This window comes from Achroia grisella, unplaced genomic scaffold (genome assembly GCF_030625045.1).
Source record: "Achroia grisella isolate CSIRO2021 unplaced genomic scaffold, CSIRO_AGI_Agris_v1 utg4116, whole genome shotgun sequence".
Classification (NCBI taxonomy): domain Eukaryota; kingdom Metazoa; phylum Arthropoda; class Insecta; order Lepidoptera; family Pyralidae; genus Achroia; species Achroia grisella.
Window position 1 is genome coordinate 1050055 of NW_026712845.1, and position 20803 is coordinate 1070857.

Consider the following 20803-nt stretch of genomic DNA (forward strand, 5'->3'; position numbering starts at 1 on the left):
CTTTATTATCTTTGATAATAGTCACACTTATTTATAATAATTATATATGAATAATCTTCATATACGTAGCTGACATTAAAATTGTATATGACGAAACGTGATGTAGTTGTTAATATAAATTATCTATATTTAACAGGACATATAAATGACTAATTTCTGTATGGGAACAGTATAAATAAATTATATTACATTATTCGAGTTTAATCAAAAATTTATTAGTGTACTTATTTTTAGGATTAGGTAAAGGCCAACTGTGTTGATTAGGTATATCTATAAAGATAAAGATTGATAAGTATGTAAAATATTATTTATATAAATTAACTAGCTGAACATAGCTCTTATGTTTTCAAACCCATTGGAATAAACTAACCACCAAATTTCAATTGAAGTTTACCACAATATATTACTGAAAATTGCACCCTAATATGTTAAGCCGTTTGAAATTTGTAGTTTGTGTTTTTATTATGTTAAGAAGGTCCCCTAACAATTACTTTCTCATATGTCTTTTATGTATTGACAGAGATTAGTTACATTTTTTTATATGTAGATAGATTTCTGAGACAAGCCTTGAGATTTTTGCAGGGACAGTTGTTAAAGCATTGTATCGAATTTATGAATGTAAAATTACATAACAACCATACTAGTCCATACTAATATGGAAAATGCGATAGTATGTCTGTGTGTTTACCTGACAGAGAGAAAAGAGTAATCTAGTAGAAATCCTTAAATATGGAGTAAATATATGTATATATATATATACTCCGTAACTAAGGATATGTATATTCCAAAATAAAAGTCTACGTACATCTACGGGTACATTGATGAATAGCATTACTTTCAATTATCAATACTACACTTGCGAGGCTTCCTTCTCTGACATACAGAGGCGATTAACAGGTCAAAGTACAACTATAGCGAGTATTTGCACTTTGTTCTCTGAGTCATCACATATCCTTGTGATTAGAATAAATGGTGACAAATGATATTGATACTTCGTCACCACGCGGATATACATCCATCAGCATTTGGTAATATCTAAATGGGGGAACTGCTTGTGGGGTCTCATCTGTTCGTTTATGGCTACTGATTAAATGATTTCCTTTTGACTAAAATGGAATAGCATGTGCTGGTGGTCGCTACATTCTCTGGAGTTTAATTTAAATATGAATCTGTATTTTGGTTTCCGTGTACAAGATTAATTAAATGTAATTTGAAAAGCTCAATTTCTTGTAAAAAAACACAACAAAATTTTTTTTACCTAATCTATAAGAGTTTGTGCTTAGGAATAGATTAATACTTAGGTAGTACATGTATTATGTAGCTATATGTATGTCACAGTGATGTTAATCAACACCAGAATATAATTGTTCTACACACAACTCTTGTTTCGCAGATGACTTCGTGTAGCGAAACCTTGACCAAACGTTAGACTCTATACCTAAGTCTCACCTATTTAAGCTAGTAAGCAATTTACTTTGTAAGTTGTTTTTTGGTTGTAGGGTGCAGATTAGGCAGTAAAATTACAGGATTTTAAGCTATATTTTAATCCTTTGGAATGGCAATGCATGAATGGCTTCACCTAATGAATGGTGTCGCCTAATAACGTGATGCCACAATGCTGTTCAAGTATATAGGCGACGGTTTCTTCTTACCATTAGTATTGTACATTGTAATTTAAAAAAAATAGAGTATATCCACTCCATCTGATTTTCCTTCACCAACACTTTCCCATATTGCCTCCGATTTATATTTACGTTAGTATCGTGCATAGACCGTTCAAAGTAATCGTGACAAATTTGACGCCAAATTCTAATGTTTACTTGACACATTAGTTAGCAATGGAATATAGTTTACTTTATATAAGTCGATGGAATTCATGTTACGCATCAGTTCTCTTAAGTAAACCTTATGACAAATTGTGATTTTACATATTTATTGTACAGAAATGAAGAATATATGCATAGACTGATTGTTTTTTTATCATGACAAAAGTAGTAGCTTCGCAGTAAAAACATTTTAAAAAAGAACTCCTTAGATGTTACCATTTCTCTGGATCCTCGTTTCCATACTTTATGAAAAGTGACAAAACAGACGCACAAAACTGCATGTATATGTAATTTTAATTTTAATATTAAGCAGTCTCTTTCATATAATATTCGATATTCGACACAGCTCTATAAATATTATGTAAAATGTGTTTACAGAAAACTTCAAAAAGATGTCATGCTACATCCAGCAAGATGACCGTCTACAGGGTTTGCTGACAGTGGGTGAGAACATGGCACTGGCAGCCGACCTCAAACTACCCACCACTATGGATGTATACGACAAAGGAGAAGTGGTGAGTACAATATTCCCTAAAGTAAACCATCTGCCCCGGTCCTTCGCCGAAATTAGAATATTATATAATAATTATATATTACGAATATATTGATCCTTATACTTACTAATATTGTAAATGCGAAAGCAATTCTGTCTGTCGTGCTTTCGCGCCAAAACTACTGATTTAAATTAAATTCGGCACACAGAGTCTAGATCCTGAGAAAGGACATAGACTACTTTTTAATTTGAATATAGGGATTGAAAAGGAAGACAAGGTACTTGTAAATTAAGAGTGTAGGATATATCGTAATTGTTTAAAACTTATTTTTAGGCTGTTAAGTATAAATAAATATGATATTGAAAGTTACTTGTTACTTATTATTAATTCAAAGGTGTGTTCGTCTTTTTGTTATTACCTTTTCACATTTATTAAACTACTGCATGCCAGAAGCATCATTTACACAAATAATAAATAAAATTAAGTCTACGAAAATGAACAATATGACCACAATTGTGTTATTTTTTGGTAATAGTATTCAATTAAATAGGCAGGATGTAATTAAAGGAATTGAATATTTATTACAATTAAATGTGTATAAGATTGTATTGTGCGCTTTTCCTTACACAAATAGACATCTTCATAAAAAAATTAACAGTAAGGTACATTACCTGAATAACTTATTACATACATTGACATGTCGTCATAGTGACATTTTTACATTTTTTGATACTAATAGTTTTATTAGTGATTTTTATTTGACAAAAGATACAATGTATCTTTCTAAATCATCTAAAAATAAAATAGCCACTTTAGTGGCTTATAATATTGACTACATGAACAGTTTACATGGTAAACTTAAACATAAAAATACTGACATAACAAATAATTCTATTAATATTTGTGACATAAGTACTATGACTGCAGATTTAAACTGCTCACAAAGACAAAGGGAAAGCAATCAGAATTAATAATTGTTCATCAGAACATACAAAGTTTTCCCGGCAGCGAGTTAATTATACAATTATTTTTAGAAAAGTATAATATTGATATTGTCTGTTTCACAGAACATTGGCTTAAAGAGAGCAATATGATGTTCAATTTAAATAATTATAACGTTGTCAGCTGCTTCAATAGAAAGTCAGTTAACAGAGGCGGGTCTATGATAATTGCAAGAAATAATATTAAAGTAAAGGAACGTGCTGACATTGTTAGACTTTCTATTGAGTGTTGTATAGAATTATCTTGTATAGAACTAGAAAATTATATCCTTATATGTGTGTACAGGCCTCCTAATAGTGATTACAATGTTTTTGAAGGGGTGATGGAGGATATTTTAAAAAAAGTATTTAATAGTATTAAAAAAGTTATTGTATGTGGAGATTTTAACGTTGATATTCTTTGTAACACACCCACATGTACAAAATTTATTAGTTTATTTCAGTCGTTTGATTTATGTCATGTCTTTCATGAACCCACTCGTGTAACTGCCACGTCTGCTACTTGTCTTGACAATGTTTTTTGTAACTGCGAGTATACAGAAAAATTCATAATAAATAAACTTCCTTCAGATCACTGTGGTCAAGTTGTTAAGTTTAGCAGTCAAATCAATAAAATCAACAATAATAAAAAATCAAAAAGACAAATAAATGTTTACAATATTAATAAATACAAAAGCGCGATTAAAAATAAATTGGATTTGCTGTTACAATCTAGTAATAATCCTGATTATCTTTACACCAAGCTAATTAATATTTTATCCGGAGAATATGAACAATTTTTCAAGAAAAAAGAAGTTCATGTTAAATCTAAATTCACGGAATGGGCAACAGTAGGAATACTTAAAAGTAGAAATATTTTGTTTGATTTATACGATCAAAAAAAATATCGATTTGATGACAAATTCACCACTTATGTGAAAAATTATTCTAAAATTTTTAAAAAAGTTTGTATTATGGCTAAGTCTAATTTTTTTAATAAACAAATTAAGCAGTCTTCTGACAAAATTAAAACCATCTGGAGCATTATAAATAAAGAAACTGGAAGATCTAAAATAGCCTGTAATCAATTTACATTAAATTATGATAATAAATTAATAACAACAACAAAAGATGTAGTTAATATTTTTGAAGATTTTTTTGTTAATATTCCGATTGATATTACATCTTCTCTGGACTCATCTCAATCTCGAGCAAAAAAATTACTAGAGACTAATATCGGTTGTTGTTCTTTAAGATTTAAATTTTCACATGTTAGCCCCTTTCATATCATAAAAATATTCAAACAGCTAAATTTAAAAAATACGGAAGACCTTTGGGGCATGTCTGTAAAAGTAGTTAGTTCTTTCATAGATATTGTTGCTCCATATCTAGCCACTATTTTTAATAAATGTATTGATAATGGCGTTTTTCCACATTTAATGAAATTTAGTAAATTAATCCCACTATTTAAATCAGGAGATAAATTTGAGCCAGGGAACTATAGACCTATATCTATTTTGCCAGTTCTAAGTAAGGTGTTTGAAAAGATAATGTTAAATCAAATGTTACAACACTTCAGGGTTAACGGACTGCTTCACAGTCAGCAATATGGTTTCACCGCCGGCAAGTCTACCACTGACGCAGGTGTTGCGCTAATGACACATATTTTCGAATCTTGGGAGAAGTCACAGGATGCACTCGGAGTTTTTTGTGACCTATCAAAGGCATTTGATTGTGTGGATCATAAAACGCTTTTGTACAAGCTCGAACATTATGGTATAAGAGATAATGATCTAAAATTAATGAGAACTTATTTAGAGGATAGGGTCCAAACTGTAGATATTGACGGTGTAAAATCTAAGGGAGCTAATATTAAGATGGGCGTTCCACAAGGGTCAATCTTAGGCCCCTTTCTCTTTTTAATCTACATAAATGACCTTCCCTTTATGGTAGAGAAAATTGCAGATATAGTGCTGTTTGCGGATGATACTTCGTTAGTGTTTAAAATTGGACGCCAAAGTAATCAATTAGACGATGTAAATTGTGCTATGTCTGCAATATTAAATTGGTTTACATGTAATAACCTATTATTAAATTCCAGCAAAACGAAGTGTATAAAATTTACACTTCCTAATGTAAGACTAATAAATACACAGTTATTGCTTAATGACGAAATAGTAAATTTTGTTAATGATACAGTTTTTTTAGGTATTACAGTAGACTCGAAATTACAATGGGGGCCCCATATTTCAAAATTGGCCAGTAGACTCAGTTCTGCTGCATATGCAATTAGAAGAATTAGGCAATTAACAGACGTGGCGACGGCTAAACTTGTATATTTTAGTTATTTCCATAGCATAATGTCTTATGGCATACTGCTGTGGGGTAAAGCAGCCGATATAAATACTATATTTGTTTTACAAAAGAGAGCCATACGTTCTATTTATGGTATGGGTTCAAGAGAGTCATTACGTCAGTGCTTTAAAGACTCAAATATCCTCACAGTTACTTCACAATACATTTATGAAAATATTATGTATACACGGAAAAACTTAGAGAGTTTTAAAAAACTCAAAGACTGTACAAGTAGAAACTTACGCAATATAAATAAGCTTATTTTACCTAAATGCCGTCTGCACAAAATCAGTAATTCATTCTATGGTAATTGCATAAGATTTTATAATAAACTGCCAGAATCTGCATTAAATCTGACAGAGAAGCAATTCAAATCTTACATTAAACAATTTTTATGTAAGAAAGCCTATTACAGGATAGACGAATTCATAGATGACAATATATCAAGTAAATAATTAGTTTATTAGCATACAACGTTATAATTTATTTTCTCATTGCTTTCTTGATTTAATTGATTGATTTTAGAAATATGAAAGCGTAGCGGTTTTTGTATTAATTGCCGCATGCATTCTTATGTAAAACGTGAATACTATAACTATCAGATGGCAATTGTGAGTAGCTTTGACGTGGTCTAGTGTTTTGAGTAGTCATGCTCACTAAAATGTCCAGACTTGTGGCGGCGTGGTGGGCCGGGTCATTGGGCTCCCTAAAATATGGTCGAGCGCAGTGATGGCTGGCTCATCCGTCATACTCGTGAACGGGTGCTGCTTGTAGGGACTGGTCTGCTCTAATCACTATGACTGATTTCCTCTTATTAATTGTTTAACCAGTTGGTTATGTATTCAATATTTTTTCTTTTTGAATATTTAATTGAATTAGTGCTAATTGGTGGTTTGTATTCACACACTTAAACTTAAAAATGTAAAGTAATAATAAAATTATTTAAAAGAGCAACACGCAAGTTTCTTGCTCGTTCTTCTTGTGATGAGACAGCTTTCCGAACGAGCGGTAGATTAAAAAAAAATGTAATGACTATTCAAAAGTGCTTCAATGTAAGTTTATTTGAATAAATGATTTTCTATTCTATTCTATTCTATTTAAATGGAGGAATGTTAAGGAAATTTGATGGAAGATAGATTATATCACAGGATCGATATCTATATACTTAGAGATTTTTTAACTAACAAATGAGATAAAATCGCGGATAATACTGGTATACAATATAAATTACTAACACGACACTCAAGTGTGACTGAATTATACTATCTATTGCTGTAGGTACCATAGATACTTTACTGTAAGTACTTTGTTAATCAACTGTTCACATTTTAACAACGATGTCAATCACAGAGTAATGATAATAAGGAATATTTTCTCAACAATGTCATTTAATGATATTGAAATTGATAAACAGTCGCTTAGGGCTTGTAATTGTTTATCTACATATTAATATTCTCATTAAAACAGCTGGTGACTAATTTATCAAAGTCCAAACATGCCTAATGCTACCTACCTATAATTGTATTGCCTTATATCGGCACCTACTCGTGAATGTGTGCTCCTTGTAGGGACTGCTCTGCTCTGATAACTATGACTGATTTATTTTGTTACCTCAGTAACTATTAACTTGCGATTTTGCAGTTGGTATTCATACAAAATTCTTAAAAATGTAATTCTGAATCACATTTGTCTATCTGAATAACAAGTAAGTTTCTTGCTCTCATTCGTCTTGTGATGAGACTGCTTTCCGAATGAGTGGTATAATAAAAAAAATATGTCTTATTATTTCTTTAACAATAAAGGAATTATAAAACGTCGAGAAATTTGCCTGCTTTTTTGTGATATAATAGCTTATTTCCGTTCTCATAATACACTCTACTTTATCAGCCTCAAATTTAGCCTATTCAACCATTTCATGAGGTACGGTAAAAAACAGACAGATACACTTATTTATAATATTAGTACTAGCTATTACTTGTAACTTTGTAATTTTATTTTGTCAAAAGAAGTCTATATTTTTACTCCTTATTACTTTAAAGTACTTCTCTAATAATATATTAATTATAAAATATCCGAAAGTTCGTCTGTTTTTTATGAGATAATAGTATATCTTTTAAATAATACCAATCCATTTTCATAGAAATGATTCTGAATAATTATGTTTAAGCTCAAATTTATAGAGTCCAGTTGTGTACAATTTTGTTTTCTCTCCATCTTGACACTTTAGTAGATGTTCGTTATTCAAATGTTTTCTTCCTTTTTATTACGTATATAAATATCTAAAAAGACCCAAAATTGTAACAATAACAATCTATAAATCAGTTCTTTTAATCTCAATCTATGAATAATTAATGAAAATCGGTTGTATTACATTTTTATCAGTTACTCAACAGGTATTACAAGAAGTTAATCAATTCATGAACACCGTATTTTTTGTCCTAGTTTTAACTAGTCTCAATGTCATGTTTATGTTTATATGAGTATATAGAAGCGAATAAACAATTATTATTTCTTTTATTGATATATTTTTTTAAATAATTTATTAATAGTAAAAAATATTTCTATACTATATATATATTTATAGTTAGTTTATTTTTGTATCATAATTAAACACGGGAAAATTTTATGACCCTGTAGCAGGTCAAAGGAACCATCTCAGTTTTTTTTTTGGATGGGAATGGTGCACCCGTCTGCGCTAACGGTTTATGCTGGTGGGGCTCCAGAGGTGGATGATAAGATGACCTTGAGGTCAAGTCATATAGCTCAAATATCGTGACAAATATACCAGGAATTTATGACGATAGCTTCCTGGTGGACGCGTGGAGGTCAACCTTACATAGTATATTGCTAGCTATGGGGTCATCAGTCCACATTACTAACAATCCCACTACCCCCAACCGTTTCAGTTAAAAGTATAAATATGTAGATATAATTGTATTTGAAGAATAATATTACTATTTCAGATTGAAAACATATTATCGAACCTTGGATTATATGAACATATAAATACACGAGGTTCTCAATTGTCCGGAGGGCAGAAGAAGAGGCTGTCCATTGCATTGGAGCTCATCAACAATCCGCTCATAATGTTCCTCGATGAACCAACCACGTAAGTAACCTATATACTTAAACATTACCACGGATATCACGTGATCATAAATCACGTGACACTCGTAATACCCACATATACACATGTATTGCCATTCCGGATTTCGAAAATGTTACCATAATATATTTCTAATATTTTTTTTTATAATAATTTTGCCAAAGTCTAGGATGGAACATACACTACTTGTATTATAATCTGTGGATACGGTATTTCGAGTAAATTTATTTTTTATATTTCCAGTGGACTTGACAGTTCATCTTGTACACAAGTGGTACAACTTTGCCAGAAGCTAGCTCATCAGGGACGCACCATTGTATGTACGGTCCACCAGCCATCCGCCTCACTGTTCAGAGTTTTTGACCACGTATACGTATTGGCAGCTGGCCAATGCCTCTATCAAGGCACCACAGAAAAATTGGTACCTTACCTGGAGAATGCCCGGATACCTTGCCCAATATACCACAACCCTGCTGATTATGGTAAAGTTTTATGTTTTTTATATTTATACAATTCATATAATTCCTTTTAGTTCCAAAGTAAACAGAACTTATGTTATGGTTACTAGACAGCTGATATAAATATTGACCCTTTTTTGTAAATAAATACATAACATACGTAGTAAATACCCAGACTGATACAATCAATCATACTCATAAATACACATGTTTGTAATGGCCTTATGACTCCAGCAGTGTGAGCTAAAGACGACATAATACTACCTTCTCTTTCTCACATACACAATGTTTGTTTGCAGTAATCGAGCTGGCATCAGGCGAATATGGTGAAGACAAAATAAAATATCTAAAGTCCAAGACTGACAATGGTAGATCATTGGAATGGCTCGATGAACCAGACACTATACCGAGTATGGAAGCCCTCAGGAAACTACACCCTCTGTGTGAACTCAGAAACCTGGACCCAGGTTCTTCGGTGGAAGAAACCTCACAATGGAACCAAGGATCCGTACTTATCAGACGAGGATTCCTGAAAGCGAAACGTGATTCGGTAAGTTAAGCCATATTCTCATTTTAATAATTAAAAATTTTTGAGTATGTCTTAATTCATTATTTACTTGCTCATTGTTCTTGCATTGCTTGGTTTTTCTTTTTGTGATGAATCTGTGTTTCGATTGAGTGATAGAATAAAAAAAAATATGTCTATTCAAAAGTGGTTAAATTATGTTTATTTGAATAAAGTTAATTTTTGTTATAATGTATTCATTTTCAAATGGAATACTTAGTAAAGTCTCTACTTAATCCCCAAGTAACTTAGCATGAAAGCATAGATTGATATTTCCAACAAAGAAGAATATCCTATGAATATATATAGTAAATATAAATTAATGACGCAATAAGTTCAGACCGACTAAACTGATTTACTCATATTATTATGATTTCGAATACTTCATAGAAGGTTCTTGCAGAACGAAAAGTTTAAGAAAAAAAAGTCAGAAAATTGGGATATTTTAGAAAACTTTTTAACTTAACGTTTTCATGTTGATCGCTCATTCACTAAGATAAATAACTCATTAAGTATAATTAGTGTGAATTCTTCTGGATTATTAATATATACGTATATAATACGTGAAGCCAATATTTATACCACTTTTTGCGAAAATTGCGCTAACGAAGGAGTATGATATGTGCGAAATATCATGCTCATCCGTTAGCGCAAGTATCGTTATAGTTTAGATAGACTTTTTTTTAAGTAATACTTTATATGCTGTTTTGAAAGTGTGTGGTTAATTGAGAATATATTAATATTGTTTGTATTTAACATTATTTATCTATAATCTTTGACAATAGAATCTTAATAATATTCAAACTTGTAATATAAATTAATTGTGGCTGAATTTTGACCACTGGGGGACCACTACATTTTATTAATATATCTGGGCAACAACTATAATGACTTCATTGTCATTTTCACCAGCAGTTCCAATTGAATTACAATTACTAAGTAAAATATAATAAAAGGTTACTTTCTATATTTCAGACTATGACTCATCTCCGCGTTATGGTAAACATAGTAGTGGGTCTTATGTTAGGAGTGCTATTCATTAATGCTGGTAACGAAGGCTCCAGAGTTCTCGACAATTATAATCTGCTGTTTGCCATATTAATGCACCACATGATGTCTCCGATGATGTTAACTATTTTAACATGTAAGTATTATCTACTTTTAAAATGGTTAAAGTAACAATTTCGGGTAATAATATTATTGGCAACTGAGTACTTGATCTTGATCTTGAACTGTTGAATCGATAATTTCACTGCGTTTTCGTATTTATATTTCTTAATGAATGAAATTATTTATAAATTTATTCTTCTTTTCCCCAATTTTAAACTAACATTTTTTTACTTCTTAACAGCACAAACTTATGTAATTTTTTTAAATCAACGTAGTATACAGTATTGTATGTGTTTGTCATAGATTAAGTCAAATGACAAAGTATTTGTTTTTTCTACGTGCCACTATTTCTTTGCATTACTAATTTTATTTAAATTCTTATTTCTTTTACTTACTACTGCTACAAATTTTACATATAGTTTTATTTCGAAGTTTTTAGTTAAAGAAATATTAGTGTACATATTTTTTTAATAAAACCATGTACCAATTAGGACTATTGTTGACAACGTTGTTAATAAACCTGCACTTAATCCTTGAAGTACATCTTACAGTTTCAAAAAACAAAATACCTAAATAAATATGTGTTCCACCTTGTATTGGCATTCAAATTAACACCTCTCGATATTGATTTTGTCCTTTATTTAGAAGCCCAACCGCTTGTTTTAATATAATGTCAATGCATGTTTTATTTTGTAACTTTCATGTTTCTTTTTTATATTGTAGATATTCAATAAATTTGTTGTATATTTTCTTTTTTTTTGTACTATATTGGTGGTAAACAGGCAGACGGCCGACCTGATGGTAACTGGCTACCGTAGTCTGAGACAATAGGGGTGGCAAAAATAATGTCTATAAAATATAATAATGTGCAGCATTTATTGTAATGTAATTTAATTTTAGAAATGTACGATGAAATATCATATTAATTATTTATTTATGTTCCAGTCCCTGCAGAGATGTCTATATTATCCAAAGAACATTTCAATAGATGGTATTCGCTAGGGTCTTATTATGTATCTATAACTATAGTGGATCTGCCAATTTCTGTGAGTATTTTTATTCAGTGTATTGATTTTTTTTTTAATTTTTGAACAAATATCGGATACTTTTGCGTTTTGTCCTGATGATTATATATTTTTTATATCTATTATTTTTTTGAAATGGATGATATTGGAATGGTGCACCTGCCTACGCTAACGGTTTACGCTAGCGGGGTACCAGTGGAGAATGATAAGATGAACATGAGGTCAAGTCACTTAGCCCATCGTAACAAATTCTGCAGCAATTTATCACGATAGTTTCCAGGAGGGGTCCCCCTGTAAACAAGGTCAATCTGACTTAGTACAATACAGTACAGGCGTTATTAATCCACATCACTAATAATACCCTTCCCCTCTTGTCGTGAGACATTATGTAAAAAATGTAATTAATTATGTATTCCAGGTAGTGTCGTGTGCTCTATTTAGTGTGATAGTGTACACTATGTCAGGACAACCACTGGACATGAACCGGTTCTTAATGTTCTTCGTCATATCTTTGTACACAGTACTTGTAGCACAGAGCTTCGGTCTTATGATCGGCGCGGCCTTCAATGTTGTTGTAAGTACTCACTTTTATATCTGACTATCTTAATAATATTATAAAGTTTGTAAGTATGGATGTTTGTTACTCTTTCACGTAAAAACTACTAAACGGATTTTGATGAAATTTTACAGTAAAATACCTTATACATCAGAATAACATATAGGATATATCTTATATATAAAATTCTCGAGTCACAGTTTTCGTTCCCATACTCCTCCGAAACGGCTTGACCGATTCTCATGAAATTTTGTGAGCGTATTGAGTAGGTCTGAGAATCGGCCAACATCTATTTTTCATCACCCTAAATGTTAGGGGTAGTCCACGCCTATTTTTTTATTTTATTTTAAGGCAAAACAACGTTTGCCGGGACAGCTAGTTTTTTATAGTAATTTAACTATTTTCGCATTTATTACTGCTAGTAATAAATGCGAAAGTTTGTAATTATGCATGCATGTTTGTTACTCTTTCATGAAAAACGGATTTTGACGTAATTTTACACGGTATAGTTTAAAATAGTACGTTTGGTGAATTCCCTTCCAGCAATGGTATTCCCAAACCGATACGATATTAAAAAAAGAGATTATTTCTTCTTAAAAGGCCGGCAACGTACTTGCAATTGCGGGTGTTCACTAATGGCGGTAATCACTTACCATCAGGCGAGCCGCAAGCTCGCTTGCCCCTATACTTTAAAAAATATATTGTCTTCAGAATGGCACATTCCTGGGTCCTACCTTCTCTGTGCCGATGATGATGTTTGCCGGTTTCGGAGTGACGCTGCGAGATCTACCTTCATATTTGTATTGGGGCTCTTACGTGTCGTACCTTAGGTACGGACTTGAAGGCTTCATTGATGCTATCTATGGGAATGACCGGGAAAAGTTAGAATGTGAAGAGGCACTATATTGCCATTACAGGTACGTAATCTTACTTTACTAATATTGTAAGTTAATGTTAATGTTGTTGTAATGTTATGTTAAGTTATAAAAAAATTTAAGGTTACGTGTATGGATGGATAAATGTTTGTTACTCTTTCATGCATGAATGCACTGAATGAAATTTTAATGATACAGTAATATAGCTAACATCAGAATAACACATAAGCTATAATTTAAAAAGATATTATGTAAATTGGACGAAATATAATGATAAGTGACGAAGGTGTGCGGATCCGCTATCTATCTAGCTAGTATCTTTAAAAAAAACTAGCTTGAGCTAGAAAACATTGTTTTGCCATATAAATTAATATCGCTATTTAAAAATATAGGTTGACGGTAGAAGGACGAAAATATAGGAGTGTATGTATTTTGAATGCCTCATCATAAAAGAATTGTACAAATCTAAAAAATATTTTTAAAGGTCAGTTAAAGTGGAAGTTTATTTAGTGGTTATTAACTTAGTGGTTTAGAAATAGATAACCTATTTTCCGACTCATCGAGTATATGAAACGATCATATAAAATATCATCAAAATCGGTTAAGCTGTTTCGGAAATTATGGCAACTAACACTGATAATTTTATTTAATAGATAGAAGAAGTAATTTTACAAATAAGTATAATAGGATAATAAATATTACTGTTAATATAAATCTTATTGTCCTGCATCTGTCCATAATCAAATTAAGCTAAATTAAATAAATTAATTTAATTAAAAAATATTGCAATATAATAATGAAGATGATGATAACAGTGAGAAGTAATAGTCGTGATGCTGATGCTGCAGATGCTGCTCGAAAACAAAATAAATGTAAAATTCTCCCAGGTTAGTCCTTTCGAGAGTGGGCAACCAAATAAGGCTGATATTATACGATAGATCAATAACATATATTTAATTTGAATAAAATACGGGATAAATATTTGTACGCTTCATATAAGCAGATTTTGTAAGGGCCATGTTTTCATATATGACTACTTTTGTTGTACTGTAACAAATAAATGAATTATTATTATAGACTTCCTGAGACGTTCCTCAAAGACATCGCAATGGTCCCCAACATGTTCTGGTGGGATGTGATGGCGCTGACGATCTTCCTCGTCGTGCTCCGGACAGCTGCGTTCATTCTTCTGAAATGGAAACTCACTGCTGTCCGGTAAACAGCACCTGCTCTCTACCAAACATCCTTTGTCATTCTTATTTTTAATTTAATATGAAATTAATCGAACAAGTACTGATTGGTTATAATAAATAGGTAATTATGTTTTTAAAATGATCAATTGAGACTTATTACTTAGCTATAAAAAAATATGGACCATATTGTTGCTCAATGAAATTAGATGGTAAATATATAATAATAAATTAAAGCAACTATTATCTAAAAGTGTACTTTATGTGAATTAAAATGTGATAAGTATATTAAATTCCATTAAAATAATTATTTACCTGAGTATGTGAAAAATTGTATATACGGTGGTGTGTGATGCATTTACATTCTTTATGGAACAAAACTTTTATGTAGTAATAATGAACAAAGTGTTTTTAATAAATGTACACCCAGAATTGTCAAACATTTCCATATAATTAAGAGAGGAATCTATATAGATTCAACTTATGTAGGAATAAGATTAATCTGCACTACAAATTTTAATCGCGCATTTTTTATTTGTTGTATATACAAATAAAAAATGCGCGACTATATACAAAAACTATTTAAAAAAATAGAACTAAACTACGAAACTGCAAGATGCTGAAACAAAATAAATATTTAGAAAAAATGAGTGATTATAAATTTATAGTGCGGATAAGTTCTAAAAACAGTGTGATATAGTGTGATTTATTTTTTTATAGTTGATCTGTAGGTAGCTTATTTTAGCAAGGGAATACTTCTGTAGATATAATACACTGTTCAAACAAAATATGCAGTACGTTAAAAACATATGTAGTTATTGTTGTTTGTACATATATACGTATTTTTGTATTACCATTGTTGATTAAATATATAGACAAAATACAGAAATAATATTTATTTTATTTATGATTTAACACATGACAAATTTATTATTACAAATGTTTTTTATATACGTAATAAATATTAGGAAATCATTTGTATATTTTAATAATATTTATTGATATAAAATAAAACAAATATTGCTAAATCTAAAATTAGTAGGTAAATAAGGATTCTCTTGAAATTATTAAAGATTATTGTATGAGATATTAGGAGTGCTCAAAATTAAGTTCCTGACGTTGAAAGACGTTAAAATTGTTAATGTGGCGTATGAACACATAATTTTTTTACTTATAATTATATACTACTATATAATTCTATTTATTATTATGGTTTACATAAAATGGTACCTACATACAACGTAGGAAATGTACATAAATAATTGTGCAGACGTTTAGTAATAGCAAATTAACAATAAATATTTTTCAACATCAAAGGACAGATAAAGTAAATTACTATTTAGACATTCATTAATTGTAGGTGGATACTTAAACGAGAATTGAAATCTCATATTTTTGACAGTTTGCTGTTACTAAATGCTTATTTATTCAATTACCTGACTTTATCTTTATACTATAAGTTTAAGTTAGGTAGTTTCATAATTTATAAATAAGAAATAAAATGTAAGACTTAATTAAAATAAAATTGTATCTTTTGGTGACAATAAGTTTTGTAACTTAATAAATAAATAAAGTTTTTCCGATATGCTTATATTATTTATTCTCATTACTATTTACAAAACGACAACTGATTATGACCAAAATTTTATGAGGTGATAAATAGTAAGATTTTTTATTATTATTCATGGACAGTATATAACATCCACAACAATTGCAAGAAACACCAGTTAACTAGACACAAAATAAAAATATAAGAAACATAGGTAAGCTGTTCTTGTGGATGTCTTGTGGATTTCTGCACTAACGGTTTACGCTGGTGGGGCATCAGTGGAGGATGATAAAATGAGCATGAATTCAGGTTAGTTAATCTATAGTGGTATATTCACCAAGAATTTATCACAATCGTTTCCATGGGTAGCCACGTATAAGTTAACCTGACTTGGTACATTGCTAGCCATGGTGTTATTAATCCCCTTGTTATCATAGGTAAATAGTTATTTTTACCTGTTATTTGATATTTTCACGAAAGTAGGATAATTTATATTTTGGATGCTATAGTAGACAGATTTCTGTTTATAAAAATATTTTAATTAACGAAAGACAAAAAATTGTAACATAATCATTTGGTGAGAATTTAATCAATTGACAGAGAATAGATGAAGCGATGATATTTGGAATCCGCAAGAATTAAAAGTACATTCTTAAAATTACTATCAATTAATAATTATGTAATCATATAATTAAAATAAGTGGCAAACTCCTTCTTTCCTATGTGTACTGTTATTACTAAGTGCAATTATTTCCAACTTGTGTATTATTATACTTGCTTCTAATATTATGAATTTTGTTACGAAGACATGTATGAAGTAACTGCCTGTCCAGTATAATCCAGTTTCTTTTACGTGAATATTTTTGTACATAATCCAATAGGACCATTCTTGCATGATTATCCAGTCCAGGCCTTACATGTATGCCATCAGGATCAAATACGCAGGCTTTTTTGCCAGTTAAAGAACACGTTCTCAATGCGTTCTCAGTAAAAATTTCCGGTAACAATTTTCGAGCAAAACTCCTAGTATCATTTGAATGTCTTTTACTATTGTTTAGTTTCATGGCATTGATGTATACACCTGAATGAGGCATGAGTTCAACGAGTCCCTTCTTTTTATTGCGATGCCTTATTGTCCATTTCGAGTCATTTTCGTCATACTCTGGTGGCAATGTGAATGATCGATCTCGACGTTCAATTTTGCTCGGAGCGTGGTCAGTATTGTTATCATCTGTCTTGTCTTTTTTATTCATATTTCTGCCTTCCTCCTTTGCATCACGAGAATCTAATTTTTCTTTATGCCCATGGACTTCTTTTTGGTTCAATTCTTTATTTTTATTGTCAATTCTGTTACCAGAATTCTCTTCTATTTTTTTTATTGCTGGAACATCAGATGTATTAATAATATTCTGAAATTTATCTAGCATGTCAAGAAATGTCTTTATCGCCATACAGTGCTTAGAATACGCATGATACAGGGCTTCAATCATGAATTTATTTTTTTCACATTCAGAATACAAGTCGTTTAATAATTGCCTAAACTCACTACTAAATAGTGTTTGTAAAATCAACGAGGGTTGTAATTGATTCTGAAACTTGGGAATATTATTCAATGATGACATGTTTTCTTTTTCGTTATCATCAGCATTAATGCTCTCGTCAAATCCATTTTTTAATTTTTTTACCATTATCACCATCTTCGGTACAGCTTGCTCCATTAAATTAACTTTGGCTGCTAGTGAAGAGTGTTGTGCAGAATACCTGGTGAAATATTTATTGCGTTCTTGATCAGAACTCTCAATCTCTTGTAACTGCTTATTATTGTTGTTTAATAAATATTGTTCATTTTGTGAATTAACAACGGCTGGAATCGGTCCATCTTGTGTCACAGTTAGAGATTCCATAAGTTCATCATCTTCTGAATCAGATTGCGATTTTTGTTCTTCGTCAGGTGTAGATGTTAAGTCTGGAAAAGACATAATTAAGTTAATATAATTAGGAATAGAAGCCTGAATGTATTGATAATATTGTAAACATCAATAGTAGTATAAAAAAATCCCTTGAAACTTAAAGTAGCTTTAAATGGAATAAATATTTATATTTCTTAAATGTGCCTAGAAACCTTTCTTTATTACTACTATTTTTAAATAAATACATGTATATTATAGTTTACATATAAAAGAACCAGACCAATACATACAGTTATACTGATGAAAATAAATGTTTGTACCGTGCGAGGAATCGTAACCGCGATATCGGAAGTAACGCGACTATAATTCATAGATTATCATAAATTTTGAATTTTTGAGTATAATTTTGTTGAGGTTTTATGTACAATTCTTTTTTATGTCAATATTTTAAAAAGAGAGTCTTAAATGTCGTATTTTTTTATGTCAATTAGATATTTAGAAATTTTTGCAATAAACATATTTTTTCTATTCAGCTTTTCTATTAGTATTTTCTTTTCCTAAGCGAGCCTAAAACGATTTTCCACAAATTTTATGGCATTCTTATTAGTTATTTTCATCTAAATTTAAATGACAAAATTTTCTTCTTAGAAACAAAAACATGTAGGTATAAATTCTAAAGTCATATAAATATAAATATAAAATCTTGAATCAAACTTAATTTTTAAATATTATTTCAATAAATCTAAATAAATTTTCAATAAAATATAACGGAAATTCGATGAACTTAGTCTGTTTACTTAAGAAGCCGTCTTCAGGGTAAGTACGGTTCATACACCGAAGTGTCTCAAGTAAGTTCCTTAAAATCCTCGGTCTAAGGAACATTTAACTGTTATTTGATAATAACAACGTTTAAATGGTATGTAAATTTATAAAACGCACATGTTTCATGTGTCGCAGCCTTATTTTATACGGGGGAACTGCGATCATCGGAGAGTGAGGTATTGTGCTAAACTTCTACACCATTTAGATAGTCAAGATTAGTACTAACTTTCGCCCAAGGCCCTTTTTTTCTAGAACACATTGCTTTTTATTGTACAAAGTGTATTTAAAGTATGTAAAGACAGAAGAGAGTATGTTAGAGTCACTTAGAAAATGACATATTAAAAAACCGTAGTTCTTTTTACGTACCCTTTTCAGTATTTTCAGTATATCCTTTTTCTTGAATTGTTATTTTTTTAAGTAGTTTGATGTATTCTTTGGCATCTTTATAAGAATCTGTAAACCAAATTGCAAAACTAGAAGAAAAATGTTGTACCTCTTTTACGAATATTGCGCGAACGGATGAGTATGATATTTCGCACACTTACAGTTTATATACTCGTAGAGAAGGTGTGCAGAATACTAATAATATTCTTTTAGATTATGCATACCTACATACTCTTTTGTTTATTGTTAAATTTGTGGTCAAATAGAGAATAACATTAATTTATATTATTTGTCTATAATCTTAAATGAACTAAATGTTAAATCATTTATGCTCGAATTTCGATCACTTGGCGATCAGTGTTAAATTTTTTCTCAATCTGAAAATCTTTCATTGTCACTTGTAAAAAAATTATAAAATAATTTATGGTTAGTTAATAAATATAATAAAAATTAAACCTATAGGTACCACAATCAAAACAAAACTACCTGTACAGTATTTAATATTGGCGTTGAAAATCATCCAGTCTCTTAAATATGTTTCCTGTTTCTTTACACGTTTTTTCGTAATGGACCATTTTTCCGTTGGAAATTTAACGATGGCTGCATCGTCTGATATTTCACGCAGCATTATCCAGCAACTTGGTATGCAAACATATTTATGGAATTTTATAAACGGATGAAAATCTACTAACTCAATCACATAAAACATGTTTTCGTTCATTTGAGTCATCTGAAATGTTAAATCAAATCAAAGTATATATGGCACTAATCAAGAATGTTATTATAAATAAAACTCAAAAACAATATTTTTAAAATATCTTACTATTTATTCCAGTTTTTACGTTTCGGCAAACCAAACGAACTGTTAGTAGCAATATTAAATCATAGATACTCAACTGAACTGTAACAATTTTGTTATAACCCTACAAAATACATTGTTTTGATAACAATTTGCAGCAGAATTTCATATAACAATACGCGCGCTTTAACCAAGACGAGAGAACACTAACTGAGTATTTATAGAATTTACGTCACAGACCACAGCAATAATAAAGGTCTGTAGGCGATCTAGCAGCTTTATCAAGCAAATACGATATGTTATAAATTGTAATTCAAATTTGAAGCTTAAATAAATAATGTTGTCACTAAAAATTTTCGTTTGAAACAGATTATAGACTTGCTACAATTTTTACGGATCATTTCATAATTTAAATTGTAAAGTGTACAAATTAGCTTCTATCTTTCTTACTGTCACATGATCACATGTCAATTATTTAAATTATTTTAATTTGTGACAATTTACAATTGTTACTAACTTCCGTTAGAAATACAATTGTTACTAACGGAATATAATAATAATAAACTCTTTTTTCTTAAATAATAATGTAGATATTATATTTAAATCCTTGTTTGTCAATTATAATCGCTCATTATGTGCTAATATCGATATTTTTTGTATCACAAAAGTAATTCTACCTAGATTACCTAGTTTAATAAATCATGCAGGTATCATGTCCAATATAGAATCAGTTTGTGATGTTAATCCTATTTAGAATAGAAATTGATATGGCTGTATCAGAAAATATGGCGGATAGCTA

General features: G+C 30.3%; 2 protein-coding genes across 2 annotated transcripts in view; one reads left to right on the plus strand and one right to left on the minus strand.

The window, feature by feature from the left end:
* The window catches only part of LOC131844664 (ATP-binding cassette subfamily G member 4), a 46181-nt gene extending 31108 nt beyond the window's left edge, over window positions 1–15073 (plus strand). The window contains exons 3-11 of the mRNA XM_059193600.1: window positions 2205–2341; window positions 8619–8764; window positions 9005–9243; window positions 9519–9769; window positions 10760–10928; window positions 11840–11940; window positions 12338–12493; window positions 13187–13392; window positions 14428–15073. Coding sequence (XP_059049583.1) covers window positions 2205–2341; window positions 8619–8764; window positions 9005–9243; window positions 9519–9769; window positions 10760–10928; window positions 11840–11940; window positions 12338–12493; window positions 13187–13392; window positions 14428–14569 — 1547 coding nt within the window. The 3' untranslated portion in view covers window positions 14570–15073. The remainder of the gene's footprint in view (window positions 1–2204; window positions 2342–8618; window positions 8765–9004; window positions 9244–9518; window positions 9770–10759; window positions 10929–11839; window positions 11941–12337; window positions 12494–13186; window positions 13393–14427) is intronic.
* Window positions 15074–16693: 1620 nt separating this feature from the next.
* On the minus strand, window positions 16694–20199 carry LOC131844680 (uncharacterized). The gene is made up of 4 exons (XM_059193620.1): window positions 20029–20199; window positions 19692–19935; window positions 19188–19274; window positions 16694–18055 (listed from the first exon to the last, which is right to left on the minus strand). Exons 2-4 carry the CDS (start codon window positions 19933–19935, stop codon window positions 16827–16829), a joined length of 1560 nt encoding a protein of 519 aa, XP_059049603.1. The 5' UTR covers window positions 20029–20199; the 3' UTR covers window positions 16694–16826.
* Window positions 20200–20803: the final 604 nt, after the last annotated feature.